This window comes from Rhinopithecus roxellana, chromosome 11, assembly GCF_007565055.1.
Source record: "Rhinopithecus roxellana isolate Shanxi Qingling chromosome 11, ASM756505v1, whole genome shotgun sequence".
Taxonomy (NCBI): domain Eukaryota; kingdom Metazoa; phylum Chordata; class Mammalia; order Primates; family Cercopithecidae; genus Rhinopithecus; species Rhinopithecus roxellana.
In genome coordinates, this window is record NC_044559.1 from 94,014,661 (window position 1) to 94,029,794 (window position 15,134).

General features: G+C 48.4%; 1 protein-coding gene across 3 annotated transcripts in view; it reads right to left on the reverse strand.

Moving 5' to 3' along the window:
- WDR37 (WD repeat domain 37) overlaps positions 1-15,134 on the reverse strand; it is a 77,521-nt gene that overhangs the window by 16,302 nt on the left and 46,085 nt on the right. For 2 of the 3 annotated variants that reach the window (XM_010362011.2, XM_010362002.2), the window contains exons 10-11: positions 12,278-12,515; positions 10,848-10,989 (exon numbers count right to left, since the gene is read on the reverse strand). In XM_010362011.2, the coding sequence (XP_010360313.1) occupies positions 10,848-10,989; positions 12,278-12,515 (380 nt within the window). The remainder of the gene's footprint in view (positions 1-10,847; positions 10,990-12,277; positions 12,516-15,134) is intronic. The other variant, XM_030940636.1, reaches the window with a different exon arrangement.

Sequence of the window (15,134 nt, forward strand, 5' to 3'; positions counted from 1 at the left end):
GTGTTTGGAAATAAAAGCACACAAAGATGTCATCAGTTCAAAGTGATCATTATAATTTTCCAACTGATTTTTTTAAATTTTGTTTGGTTAGATGTGTGTTTTGTTTTCTTTAGAAGAAAGCACCAAAGGCTACATTTGGGGAATCAAGTTAAAATCATTTGTAAAGAATTAAAAAGGAAGAAAACAAAAAAACTTTGCATCCTCAAATATCACATCCATGTTGAGATGATCTCCTATTTTTTTCTTTATCTGCATTGCAAATACTGCCAGCCTGGCACGAGGCAGAGCCACCCGCCACCCACGGAGGAGGTTTAATGGCCAGTGACGCCTCGCCTGTCAGCTCCTTTTTATAGCAACCAAAATAAAAAAGTAAAAAAAAAAAAAAAGGGAAATGGGGAGGGGAGGAAAACTCTACGGGGTTGGGGTGTGCTGAGGGGAGTCTGAGGACTGAGGCTGGGATCTAAACAGGCAAATGTCATGACAGCAAAAGCCTCTTGCAGGCACGTCTATTCACCCACAGTCCGCACAGTGAGGGCCCACGCTGGAACGGCCTGCGTGTGGGTTCAGCCCCCAGGTGTGTGCAAGGGAATGCTGCAGCCAGGAGAGGCCCAGGCTTATGGAATTACACTGCCAGGTGAAAAACACACAAACAGAAAAGAACTTAGTTCAGGTAAAAAGCACTGGACTTCCAGCTGCAGCTCCTGGTGGTTAGGACAAAACACAGGCAATCTCAGAGCTTCTGCGGGTTCCGTTCGTTCCAGACCACACTGTGAAGTAAAGATTGCAGTAAGGCAGATCACACGAGCTGTCTGGTTTTCCAGTGCATACAGAAGCCACAGCCACACCATCCTATATTCCATTAAGTGAGCAACCGCATTACCTCTGAAAACACAATGTGTGTTTTATAAGTAAGATAAATTTTACCACTGAAAACACTAGCAGTCATCTGAGCCTTTGGTGAGTCATCATTTTTCGCTGGTGGGGGGGTCCTGCCTCAACGCTGACGGCTGCTGATTGATCAGCGTGGTGGCTACTGAAGGTTGGGGCTATTTCTTAAAACGGACAGCAATGAAGTCTGCTACATTAACTGATTCTTCCTTCTACAAAAGATTTCTCTTATCGCATGTGATGCTGTTTAAAAGCATTTTACCAAGGCTAGGCATGGTGGCTCACGCCTGTAATCCCAGCACTTTGGGAGGCCAAGGCAGGTGGATACTTTGAGGTTAGGGGTTCAAGACCAGCCTGGCCAACATGGTGAAACCCTGTCTATTAAAAATGTAAAAATTAGCCGGGCGTGGTGGCAGGTGCCTGTAATCCCAGCTACTCGGAAGGCTGAGGCAGGAGAATCATTTGAACCTGGGAGGCAGAGGTGGCAGTGAGCCAAGATAGCACCACTGCACTATAACCTAGACAACAGGGCAAGACTCCTGTCTCAAAAAAAAAAAAAAAAAAAAAAAAAGAGGGCATTTTACCCACAATTGAACTTCAAAACTGGAGTCAGTCCTCTGAAATCCTAACCCTACTGCTGCTTTACCACTGTAGATTATGGAATATTCAAAATCCTTTGCTGTCATTTAAACAGTGTTCATAGCATCTTCACCAAGAGCACATTCCCACTCAAGAAACCCCTTTCTTTAATCATCCACAAAAAGCAGTTCCTTGTCCATTCAAGTTTATCATGAGATTGTAGCAATTCAGTCCCATCTTCAGGATGCACTTCTAATCCTAGTTATCGTCCTGTTTCCACCACACCTGCAGCGACTTTCTCCATTGAAGACTTGTACCCCTCCATCTCTCTCAAATTCCTGTGACATTTTGACCTTCCCCATGATCCCATGAATGCACCAAATGTTCCAGAAGTGCTCAATGACGTGGCCCAGTCCCAGAGAATCACTATATGCAGCTATAGCCTACGAATATTCCTTAATAGTAGACCGAGCGGGCGTCAATGTATCCAGCACTGGGAGGCCGAGACGGGGTCATGAGGTCGGAGATCCATCATACGGGAACCCCGTCTCTACTAAAAAACAAAAAACTAGCCGGGCACGAGGTGGGCGCCTGGCAGCTACTCGGAGGTGAGAAGAGAATGCCTTGAACCCGGGGGCGAGCTTGCAGAGCTGAGATCCGGCCACTGCACTCCAGCCTGGGCGGCAGAGCAAGACTCCGTCTCAAAAAAAAAAAAAAAAAAAAAAAAAAAAATAGTAAGACTCGAAAGTCAAAATGACTCCTTGAACCATGGGCTGCAGAATGGGGGTTGTGTTACCAGGCATGACAACATCCATCTCCTTGTACATCTCCATCAGAGTCCTTAGGTGCACTGTCAATAAGCAATACAATTTTGAAAAAAAAAAAAAAAAAAAAAAAAAAACTTTTTTCCTGAGCAGTAGGTCTCAACAGTAGGCTTAAAATATTCAGTAAACCATGGTGTAAACAGATGTGCTCTCATCCAGCCTTTGGTGATCCATTTATAGAGCACAGGCAGAGTAGGTTTCACATAATTCCTAAGGGCCCTAGGATTTTCAGAATGGTAAATAAGCACTGGCTTCAACTGCAAGTCACCAACTGTACTAGCCCCTCACAAGAGAATCAGTCTGTCCTCTGAAGCCAGGCAATGACTTCTCTAGCTAGGAAAGTTCTAGATGGCATCTTTTTTAACAGAAGGCTGTTTTGTCTACACTGAGAATCTGTTATTAAACACAGCCATCTTCATCGATGATCTCAGCTGGATCTTCTGGAGAACTTGCTGCAGCTTCTCCATCAGCATTTGCTGCTGCTTCACCTTGCACTCTCATGTTATGGAGACGGCTTCTTTCCTTAAACCTCATGAACCAACCTCTGCTAGCTTCCAGCTTTTCTTCCGCAGCTCCCTCACCTCTCTCAGCCCTCACAGAATTGAAGAGAGTCAGGGCCCTACTGTGGATTAGGATTTGGCTAAAAGGTAAGTTGTGGCTGGTTTAACCAATCCAGACCACTCAAACTTCCTTCATATCAGCATTAGGGTTGTGTTCTTATCACTTGGAGTAGCAGTTTTACTTTCCTTCCAGAACTTTTCCTTTGCATTCAGAACGTGGCTGTCCGATTCAGGACGCTCACCTTTCACAGCCTCTCTGCCTTCGACATGTCTTCCTCACTAAGCTTTGTTCATTTCCAGCTTTCAAGTGAGGGACACGAAACTCTTCATTTGAACATTGAGAGGCCGTTGTAGGGATGTTAGTTGGCCTAATTTCAATAGTGTTGTGTCTCAGAGAGTCAGAGGCCTTAGGAGAAGGTGACAGACGAGGGAATGGTCAGTTAGTAGGGCAGCTGGAACACACATGATTTATCGACTAAGTTCACTGTCTTCTACCGGCAAGGTTCCCAGGACCTCAAAACCAGTAATAACAGTTACAGCAAAAGTCACTGACCACCCTCACATAATCACAATGAAAAAGTAAGAAATACTGTGAGAATGACCAAAATGTGACAGAGAGACAGGAAGTGAGTATGTGCTGTTGGAAAACTGGCATCAACAAACCTGCTCGGCCAGGGCTGGGCTCCACAGACCTTCATTTGTAAAAAACATCAATCTACGGAGTGCAATCAAACAAGGTATAAGAAATAGCCACCAAGGCACAAAAAAAAAAAAAAAGGGAGAAATAGCCACCAACAGCTGAATTCCTATGACACACTGAAATTTTCAAATTAAGCCTTTTTATTATTTTTAAGAATACATACAACTTCACATTTCTGCTATATGAAGTATCTAAAATTGCTTTTCATATAAATCAGTACACATTGGGTCACTAACAGTCAAATAAAAACAGCCACACAGTTACGCCAACTAATACCATGGTAAAATTCCTGCTATAATACAGAGATGCCATAACACAGAGTGAAAAGAAATAAGACACATCAAAAGGAAAAGGCGACAGGTCCTTCTAAACACGGATGATCAAAGCCTTTAGCAGCTCACAGCACGGAGCTCCAACTCCTCCAGCTAAGATAACGACCACACGTTTCAGGGGACCCATTTCGCTATGCTTTTCTTTCTTACAGTGAAGCACTGGAACTCAAACTTCAGTCTTTCAAAAAGGCACAGAATTCAAGTAAAAGTACAAGGATTACAGTAAGCAAAAAACAAAAGTGGGGAAAAAATCTCTCCTGGAAACTGGATCACAAAACTGGGCCAGTAACCGTTAAGCCTTTAGAGCTACTTCACGCTTTAAGAAAACCCAATATACAGCAAGTCACCTTAACTAGACAGTTAATTATCTACATTATAAAAGACATTAGATTCTAATACATTGTACTAAACAATTTATGCTGAGTTCCTACAAGTGAAAATATGCCCTAAGATAAAACTTTGAAAACCACATTCCACACCATGTTAATATAAATTACGTGAGAAAGGGTACTTTTAGTCACACACGTTGAAGAAATACTGCCTCTGTTTAAGCAATATCACTAAAAACACCCTGCATACAACTTTTTGGCCTACATCAATAAGAACAGCAAACTTTCTAAGAACGCATGTCTGACTTTTGCTTTCAATGCTCAGGAAAAGAACTGGTGAAAAGGACTCAGGATCGCCCTGGAAAACCGACAGAGCTACCTCCTGGATGAGCAGGCAGTCCTGCAGGCCTCAGGCCGGGCCCTGGGCGAACATTCCCACCTCTCAGGGTGCCAGGCCCCATGGGTCTGGGCGCTAACAGGCTGGACACGCATGGAAGGCTCACGGATGTCCTTGGCGATGCGGTGGCCACTGCAGAGAAGCCCTCGGAGCAGAGGATCCCTCAGAATGACATGGTGGCAGGGAAGGCAGGAGACCCAGGGTGTGCTCTTACAAGTCATGTTCAGAACGTCCCAGACAAGTGATCAAACGGACACACACAACCTGGCCATTTCTCTTAATCAGGAACTAAACCCACACCCCGGACCTCACCCAGGTGTGCTGTAGCGCGGATACACATCTTAGGAACTAAAGCCGCACCTCGGCACTCAACCAGGTGTGCTGTGGTGCGGATGCACATCTCAGGAACTAAAGCCGCACTTCTGCCGTGGCGCGGATGCACATCTCAGGAACTAAAGCCGCACTTCTGCTGTGGCGCGGAGGCACATCTCAGTAACTACAGCCGCACTTCAACAATCACCCAGGTGTGCTGTGGGGCGGATGCACATCTCAGGAACTAAAGCCGCACTTCTGCTGTGGCGCGGAGGCACATCTCAGTAACTACAGCCGCACTTCAACAATCACCCAGGTGTGCTGTGGGGCGGATGCACATCTCAGGAACTAAAGCCGCACTTCTGCTGTGGCGCGGAGGCACATCTCAGTAACTACAGCCGCACTTCAACAATCACCCAGGTGTGCTGTGGGGCGGATGCACATCTCAGGAACTAAAGCCGCACTTCGGCACTCACCCAGGTGTGCTGTGGAGCGGATGCACATCTCAGGAACTAAACCCACACGCTGGACCTCACCCAGGTGTGCTGTAGTGCAGATGCACATCTTAGGAACTAAAGCCGCACTTCTGCTGTGGCACGGATGCACATCTCAGGAACAAAACGCACACCTCGTGCACTGTGACACGGATGCACATCTGAGGAACTAAACCCGCACCTCGGTGCGCTGTAGCGCGGATGCACAGCTCTACACTTTTGTAAGGATCACGCACTCTGTGGGTTTTATTTGGTGTACTGGCTCGAACCTGCAAAACCCACGCCAGAGACAAAGGCAAGCAGTACTAAGAAGACGCCTCAGATGAAACATTTTTGTAAAATTTCTCATTTCCTGCTTTTCTCGTTATGAGGCATGTCTAAAGGCTCAAAAGCTGATCTGATGTCAGGAAGAGTTTGTGTTCAATAAAGGCGTCCATGGCTCCACCTGCTGACCAAGCCCGCATCCTGCAGGAGCACAGCTGAGGAAGCACCAGGCCGGTGAGGGGAAGCTGATGTCCAGGAGTCCAGTGGACTCGCCCCGACGCAGCAACAAAATTAGCACCAAAGAGAGATCTTTTCAAAACTTATTTTTGGATGTACACATAAACAAGATACGCTACTTCATGATAATTTGAGTAAGAAACGAAAGCATAAACGATCTGAGTAAGCCTGGCCCGGGCAGGTCTGGTCCACGTTCACCTCACGCCCACGGTTCAGGTGAGTGGAAGCATAGACTACAGCTTGGAAGACCCATGTGGGAGAGAGGGCACACGGAATTACACACTCCACCTTACTCTACCCCCACACCTGATTCCAATAGAAAGACATAAACCCTAGGAAACTGTATTCATAGGTCCACATTAATAAGAACTCCTTCATAACAGTTACTACATTCTTCATAAGTACAGCTCTCTAAAAACCATTGTTTCAGGTATCCACCAGCTGCAAAAATTTACCACAAATTAATCAGATTTTTTTTTTCTGAGACAGAGTTTCACTCTTGTTGCCCAGGCTGGAGTAAAACGGTGCGATCTTGGCTCCTGGGTTCAACCTCCTGGGTTCAAGCAATTCTCCTGCCTCAGCCTCCCAAGTAGCTGGGATTACAGGCATGCACCACCACACCTGACTAATTTTGTATTTTTAGTAGAGACAGAGTTTCTCCATGTTGGTCAAGCTGGTCTCAAACTCCCGACCTCAGGGGACCCGCCCGTCTCGGCCTCCCAAAGTGCTGGGATTACAAGTGTGAGACACTGCGTCCGGCCTAAGCAGATGGTTTAAAGATGCCACCAGCATTCACTACACTTCACAGTCAAATGGCCAAGACCACACGGTTGCAACAGCCTTAGAAGCACAAACATGCACTTGCAATCAACTCCAGTAATACAAATACAAAAACTTTTCTTTTTACACAAAACAAAAATAAAGTCTTTCAGTTAAATAAGGTAACTGAAAAGAGACAACACAGGGCTAGAAGGGTCTTAAATAACACAAGAGGCACCCTGAAGGCACCAGGAGGGACTGCTCTGGAATCACCCCCTAGAGCCAAACCCTCAGCAAACCACCTGGCTTCCTCATGCCTCAGTTTCTCTCCCTGAACTGGGGTGATGCCAGGGGCTCCAACAGTGCCTGGCACAAAGCAGCAACTCACCAAGCCCTGGCTCCACTGCATCCTCCTCTGGACAGAATTCTTGGGCCTTTCCATTCTGCCCTCATAGGGGACAGAGACGGCAGGGCACACCAGTCTATACCTGCAACCCCCATATCGGAAGCACATAGGAAGCTGCCCTGCTCTCTAAACACAAAACTACCCTCTTCACCCAATTCTCAAAGCTCTGACAGATTTTTGTGCTCCATACAGATGACCAGAGTCAATGCAGTGAGAGCTGCTGGGTCGTCCCAGCCTGGGGCAGGGAGCTGTGCTAGGATGGTGGCACTCGGCCCTGCAGGTCCCATGGGGGGGGGGGGGGCACGCGGAAGCCAAAACCAAAGCAAGCACAGGGATCACAACCACCAACACCAACAAAGTGCAGGTGTCTACGCTCGCTAACACTCACAACACACAGTGCCGACTAACCAGTGTAGACAGAATTACAAAGATCCCCTTCTGCAGGACTCAATGTAACAATGAGCTGAGGCCCTGGACCGAGGAAAGGTCACTGGGGAATTAACATCCGTGGAACAGTGTCGCTTCACTATTTGAAACAGGAGAGCACCTCTGGCAGGCACACCTGCAGACGCCATCTTAACCGCAGGAGTGCTCCAGCACACCAATAGCACAGCAGAGGGGTACTTTAAAGGAAGTCATAAGAAAAATGCAGAATGAGGGGCATTCTACAAAAGAGCGCCAAGATTCTTTGGTGAATTCTTTACCAAAAAACTCAGTGTCCTAAAAAGTAACAAAAAATGGGGGAAGGACCATTCTAGATTAAAAGAAGTCAAAGGATATAATATCTAAATGTGATGAGAGAATCCTGACTAAATCCTAGATCTAAAAAAAGTATCAAAGACATTTTGGGGAGAACTCAGTAAATCTAAATATGGACCAGATAAAGGATGCCATAGAATTTTTACTAATTTTCTTATTTAAACAATGGTAGTGTATTAGGAGAACATCCTTATTCTTAGAAAATGCATGCTGGAGTTTTTCTTTCAAAGGTCTCAGCCAAAGAAAATATACAAGTGTGTGTTACAGAGAGAGGTGTGTATACATCTACAGAGACAGCAGTGCTGCAATACAACAACAGGTGAACCTAGGTGAAGGGTAAGTGGGCGTGTGTTTCAGAGAGTTGTGTACACATGTGTAAAGAGAGACAGCGGTGCTGCAATACAACAAGCGAACCTAGGTGATGGGTAAGTGGGCATATGTGTTACACTTATGTAGAGACAGCAGTGCTGTAATACAATAGGCAAACCTAGGTGAAGGGGTAGTGGACGTGTGTGTTACAGACAGCAGTGTGTACACGTGTAAAGAGAGACAGCGGTGCTGCAATACAAGAACAGGCAAACCTAGGTGAAGGGTTAGTGGGCTTGTGTTTCAGAGAGAGGTGTATACACGTGTGAGGAGACAGCAGTGCTGCAATACAACAGGCGAACCTAGGTGAAGGGTTTGTGGGTACACCGTACTACTCTTGTTAGTTTTTATGTAGGCTTGAAACTTTTCTAAGAAAAAAGCTTAGGAAAGCACTGCAGGCGCAGGAGTGAGACCATCTTGCTCCTCCCACCCTCTAGGCCTCCAACTGCCCTTCCAGTGAATTCTCATGAGGAACAGCAGAGCAGCCATGTGGCCCCTCTGCCCCGCCCTGCACAGTGTTGCCAGGTGGCGGGCCCAGGTCCAGCCAGGGCTTTGCTGTGGGGCCCCTCTGCATCTGTTGGACGTCAGGGAGCACCACATCCAAACTAACATGCATAGGAAGCAGTGCTCCCCAAGCCACGGCATCTTCCTCACCGATGAGCTGGCCTGCAGCGGGGTCAGGCCATGTGGCGGAGCTCATGGGGGCCCAGCTCGGTGCCCGCTGCACCCTGATGCAGCAACAACACGGTGCTGTGTTCAGCCACTGACCGCCGAGAGGTCTGTATTACTGTGGCGATCGCTAATGGAGCTGGCAGAATAAACGCCGACCTGATGTCAGGACGGAGTAGTTTAATGCGTGTGATGCCCCCGAACAGACCCAGGCTGACATAAAGATCTCTACGCGTGGTCGTGACTGCTGCCTGCTCCTGTGCCAGTCTCAGAGTCAAGGAATTAGCTTTCCAATCTCAAGCTTCTTTTTGAAAATGTTGTCCTGGTCGGGCGCAACGGCTCACATCTATAATCCCAGCACTTTGGTAGGCGAGGCGGGTGGATCACCTGAGGTCAGGAGTTTGAGACCAGCCCAGCCAACATGGTGAAACCCCACCTCTACTAAAAATACAAATATTAACCAGGTGTGATGGCGGGCACCTGCAATCCCAGCTACTAGGGAGGCTGAAGGAGGAGAATCGCTTGAACCCGGGAGGCAGAGGTTGCAGTAAGCCAAGATTGTGCCACTGCACTCCAGCCGAGGCGACAGAAAGAGACTCCGTCTATTAACAAACAAACAAAAAGTCCTATTTTCCTTTCCAACATCTTACTAACATTTTGAACACTAAATCTAAAACTTAGTAACTCACATTAAACATATAAAACAGATTTTCGGCCGGGCGCAGTGGCTCAAGCCTGTAATCCCAGCACTTTGGGAGGCCGAGACGGGCGGATCACGAGGTCAGGAGATCGAGACCATCCTGGCTAACACGGTGAAACCCCGTCTCTACTAAAAAAATACAAAAATCTAGCCGGGCGAGGTGGCGGGCACCTGTAGTCCCAGCTACTCCGGAGGCTGAGGCAGGAGAATGGCGTAAACCCGGGAGGCAGAGCTAGCAGTGAGCTGAGATCCGGCCACTGCACTCCAGCCCGGGCGACAGAGCGAGACTCCGTCTCAAATAAATAAATAAATAAATAAATAAATAAATAAATAAATAAATAAAACAGATTTTCATATTTGGAGTTCATTTATAAACCTCTCACTGCACGCTGCTTATCCAGACATGGAGTGGAGAACAGCACTGGTGGGAGGTTGGGGGGGCATGGAGGAGCGAGGAGTGGCCGGCACAGATCCCACACGCACGGCTGGCAGCAGACCTGCCAGTGGACCACATGGGACATGATGGGGGAACGGGGAGCAAAGGTTAAAAGAGAAGAACCAGGGAACACTCTAAGTAGACAGCCCCCATGAGTGGGCAGGCGGTCTCATCATTGACTGAGCAGGGCCAGACTCGGGGAAGGAGGCAGTCACAGAAAGAACTGATGGGTTCTGTTAAGACCTTACGCTTGAGTTGCTGGAGAGAAACCCAAGCAGAAAGGGACACACTGGATTGAGAGTCTATGTCTGCATGCGCATCTATGTGTGTACCTTCTCCCAGAATATACCACACAGACACGTGTAATAACAAAAACTAGATGGAAAAGACCCAGGAGATGCCCCGTGGGTAGTGGTAACAGCTCCCACGGCTCCCATGGTGGCATGGCCAGCTCCTGTGCTCAGCCACAGGCCCTGTGGGTGGCAGTAACAGCTCCCGCAGCGCCCATGGTGGCGTGGCCAGCCCCTGTGCTCAGCTACAGGCTCTGGCAGCCCTGCTCTTTTCTAACCCTCTCCACCCAACTCCCCCATTCTGTCTTCTTTAAACTTCTCAAGAGAACATCTGAGGGTGCCTTCTGTTAATCTCCTAGATCCTTTGAAATAGCCAAAATGGAGCTAAATGTTTAGAAAAAGAATAGCAGAATTTGAAAGGTAGTCTTTTTTTGAAAGATAGTAGAGTTGGAAATACTGAAAATTAAGGCTAGAATTAAGTTTTCATGTCAACCCACAGAACTTTCTTCATGACTAAAGACAGATGTCTAAACTACTGCAACTCACTCCGTGTGTCCCTGGAAAACATTCACCGAGTGGATGGAGGGGTCCCTGAAATCCCAGAGGCGGAAAGTCGTGTCACGGGAAGAGGTCACCACGAGCCGCTGGGTAGGGTGTGTGCAGCAGTGCGTCAACTCCTGGTCGTGCCCTGTAACCAAGATGGCAAAATACGAGGTCATCACCTGAGGAGCACACTGAGAAAAAAGCTTTTCAACAGCACAAGAACCCAAAAAGGCGTCTGTCTTAGAATGTGAACCTGACCTAATGGAATCACTCAGCAGCATGTGGGTCATGGTGGGGCAGGTTTTCCCTCAGAAGCTGAAGTCTTTTCAGCCGTCCACGTCAAAGGAACAGAAAACCAAGCAGGTGCATAACCCATTTTCTGACCCTAACAGTTAGAAGGTCAGGCAAATTAACAGGCTGAATGTGAGAACCACTTAAATCTTAATTCTTTGCTTAGAATATCTTCTAATGATACTACGCTGTGGGTCCTGACTCAAATACAATCTTTAACGCTCATGCAGGAAATGCACTTACAGACAGATTCGCAGAAGCAACTTCAGTAGGCAGAGCCCCAAGATGGCCCCAGGCCACCCCCACCCCGTACACGCCTACCGCGCTTCCCTTCCGTTAGGGCAGAGCCTGTAAATAGGATGAGATTATCTTTCTGGTAATTATGCTACATTATAGGCAAAAAGAATTTTGCAGATGTAATTAAGGTCCCTAAATGAGTTGACTTTGAATTCATCAAAGGGAAGACTATCCTGGGTGGTCTAGCCTAGCCCTTAAAAAGGATCACAGAAGTTGGAGAGTTCAGAGCAGCAGGGGAGCTCCAGCTGCAGAGGAAAGTGGCTGCTGTGTGGGAAAGGCATGCCCTGTGCAGGGACCCTGGGGCCAGGCACAGTCTCTGCACGCCCAGAGAAGCCCTGGCTGGCAGCCGGCAAGAAGACAGGGCCTCAGACTCCAGCCACGGGGACGGTCTCCTCCAATGACCAGGAGGCTTGGAAGAGGATCGCAGCCTCGGGGAGGTCCTGCCCAGGCAGCACCCTCACTCAGGTCTTTGTGGCCCCAGGGAGAAGAGCAGCTACCACAGGCCCAAAATTCCTGACCTGGGAAACCATAAGGCCGTCAATTCCTGTCATTTTAAGACACTAAGATTGTGGAAATTTGTTACAGAACAATGGAAAACTAATACAACTACCATATTTCCAATATCTAGATACTACATGCTATAATTTAAAACCCCTGAAGATAAAAAAAATTTAGCTACCAACAGTTCTATTATTAATAGAAAGAATCTCCAAAAATTACCACAGAAGAGCCAAGAGGACTGAGACTCATTCTGGTCAAGAAGTAATTGGCAAGGTCAGACATAACTCATGGACATAAACTAACACGCACAGCCAGGAGGCGGCAGACTCAGAGAACCCAGGCACCTGTCAGAGAGTGAACGAGCTCAGACGTCTCCACATCGTACAGGTTTGCCGTCCGGTCCCAGGAGGCAGTCACAGCCTGCTTCCCCCCAACCAGCCAGTCAGCGGCGATGACCACGCCCTGGTGGCTCTTGAGGGATGTCAGCGGGACGCGGATGGTGGGGCAGTCGCTGGACACGTCCCCATCGAGGTCGGGCTCATCCTTGTCAGAGCACTCTACTTCATCTTCCCCAGATATCTGCTGCCAAAGGGAAGGCCAGAAAAGAAAGACATTTCCTGGAAATCTTGAGTTTCTTCTGACACAGCTACAAAATAGATGGTTCTCATTAATCTCCTGAGGACATATCCATCACGATGGCCACCACCAGGAGCCCGGTGCTGGCCACTGTGATGAGTATGTCCTCCTCTGATCCATAACTGCTGCCCGTGAACGCCCATCAACTCTACAGCCATCTCATACAGAAAAAAAGTGGAATCCACAGTGTTGTCAACTGAACTACCATTTATTTCCACGCATCAACAGAATGGCAAATAAAGATTTTCAACATTTAAGTTTTCATCAGTTATTAGTAGAAATGCAATATAAAACTAACCAAATACAAGTGAAAGTCTAATTTATCACATCACAAAAAAGAAGCATTTTCATTATCAAATGCCTATTTAAAATATACTTAGAATTCTATTGCTATAGTCATAAAAGTCTATTTTCCTTTGTAACATCAAGCCCCCTGTCAAAGGCCAAGGCTAAAACAAACACATTACAGCCAGCTCTGTAAGAAAATCTGTATATTCATCCAACAAATATTTATCAGGGGCTGACAGAGTTGCCAGTCCCCACCCCCAGCCCAGGTGCTGCTTACACAGTGCAGAAGAGGACAGCGGGCTTCTGACATGCACACATGCAAAACTACGCTCAATCTAGCAGGTAGGAACTCTGGGTTGAAGACCCCTGGTAAAGCTCCTGCCCTCAGAGAACTAGCAAAAGAGAGAGACCACACACACACACACACACACACACATACAGACACGTTAGTATGGGGAGGTATGTCGTATGTACAGAAGTACTAGTACTGGAACTGATACAGTTTGGAAATTTGTCCCAGCCCAAATCTCATGCTTAACTGGAATCCCCTGTGTTGGAGGTGGGGCCTGGTGGGGGTGTCTGGCTCATGGGGGAGGATTCCTCATAGCCTGGTGCTTACCCCACAATAGGGGGTGAACTCTCACCAGATCTGGCTGTTTGGATGTGGGGCACCCCCTGCCCCCGCCTTGCTCCTGCTTCCATCACATGATGCCGTCTCCGGCTTCGCCTTCTGCTATGAGTGAAAGCTGGAAGCTCCCTGAAGCCCCCCTAGAAGCCAAGCAGATGCTGGTGCCACGCTCCCTGTACAGCCTGCAGAACCAGCCAATTAAACCTCTTTTCTTTATAAATTACCCGGTCTCGGGTATTTTTTTATAGTAATGCAAGAATGGCCTAACACAGGAATGTCATGAGCACAAACACATTACTAAGGAACGCACGTCACAGGGACGCACAGCAGCAAGGGAACGCACATCACATGGATGCATAGCAGCACGGGATTACACATCACAGGGACGCACAGCAGCACGGGAACACGTCACATGGATGCACAGCAGCAGGGGATTACACATCACTGGGAGGCACAGCAGCACGGGAACACGTCACAGGGACGCATAGCAGCACAGGATTACACGTCACAGGGACGCGCAGCAGCACGAGAACGCACGTCACAGGGACGCGCAGCAGCACGGTATCACAAGTGAGGCGCGTTCCCGTACTACTGTGCGTCCCTGCGACGTGTGCTCCCGTGCTGCGGTGCGTCCCGGTGATGTGCGTTCCTGGGAACGCGTCACAGGGACGCACCGCGTCACAGGGACGCACCGCAGCACGGGAACGCACGTCGCAGGGACGCACGACAGCATGGGAACGTATGTCACAGGGACGCACGGCAGCACGGGAACACTTCACGGAGACGCACCGCAGCACGGGAACGCATGTCATGGGGACGCACAGCAGCACGGGAACACGTCACAGGGACGCACATCAACACGGGTTCCCACGTCACAGGGACGCATGGCAGCATGGGAACGCACGTCACAGGGACGCACGGCAGCACGGGAATGCACGTCACAGGGACGCACTTCAGCACGGGAACGCACGTCACAGGGACGCACAGCAGCACGGGAACACGTATCACAAGGATGCAGAGCAGCACGGGAACACACGTCAACATGGCCACACAGAGTAAGGCGGCAGTAAGTTCTATGAGATAAAATAAAACAGGACAAGGGGCAGCTGGATGGGGGTGCTATTTTACATATAATTACTGATGAGGGACTCTCTGATGAGGTCGCACGTGAGTCAGATGTGAGGAAAGGAAGGGTTAAGTAAGGCTCGCCCATGCTGAGGAACAGCATTCCGCCATGTGCGGAACAGCTACAGGAGGCAAAGTCCGAGGTGGCACGGGGAACAGCTCGTGTAATCCCAGGAGACTGTGGAAAGGATGCCAGGTTCTATTCCGTGTGATGCAAAATCACCACACGGCTGTGGGCGGGGTGTGATGCCAGGTGTGTGCTGTGTGAACAAACTGCGGAGGGAACGATGGAAGGGGCTGCTAGGGGCAGAACTGTGGACCCAAATTCCTGTGCTGAAGTCCTCACCCCAGGACCTCAGAATGTGGCTGTTTGGAGAAAGGGGCTTTAAAGAGGTGATTAAGATAAAATGAGACCAGGAGAGTGGACCCTATTCCAATAGGACTGACGTCCTTGTAAGAAGAGATGAGAACACAGACATTCCCAGAGGGATAAAGGACCCAGGAGAAGACCCATCTATGAGCCG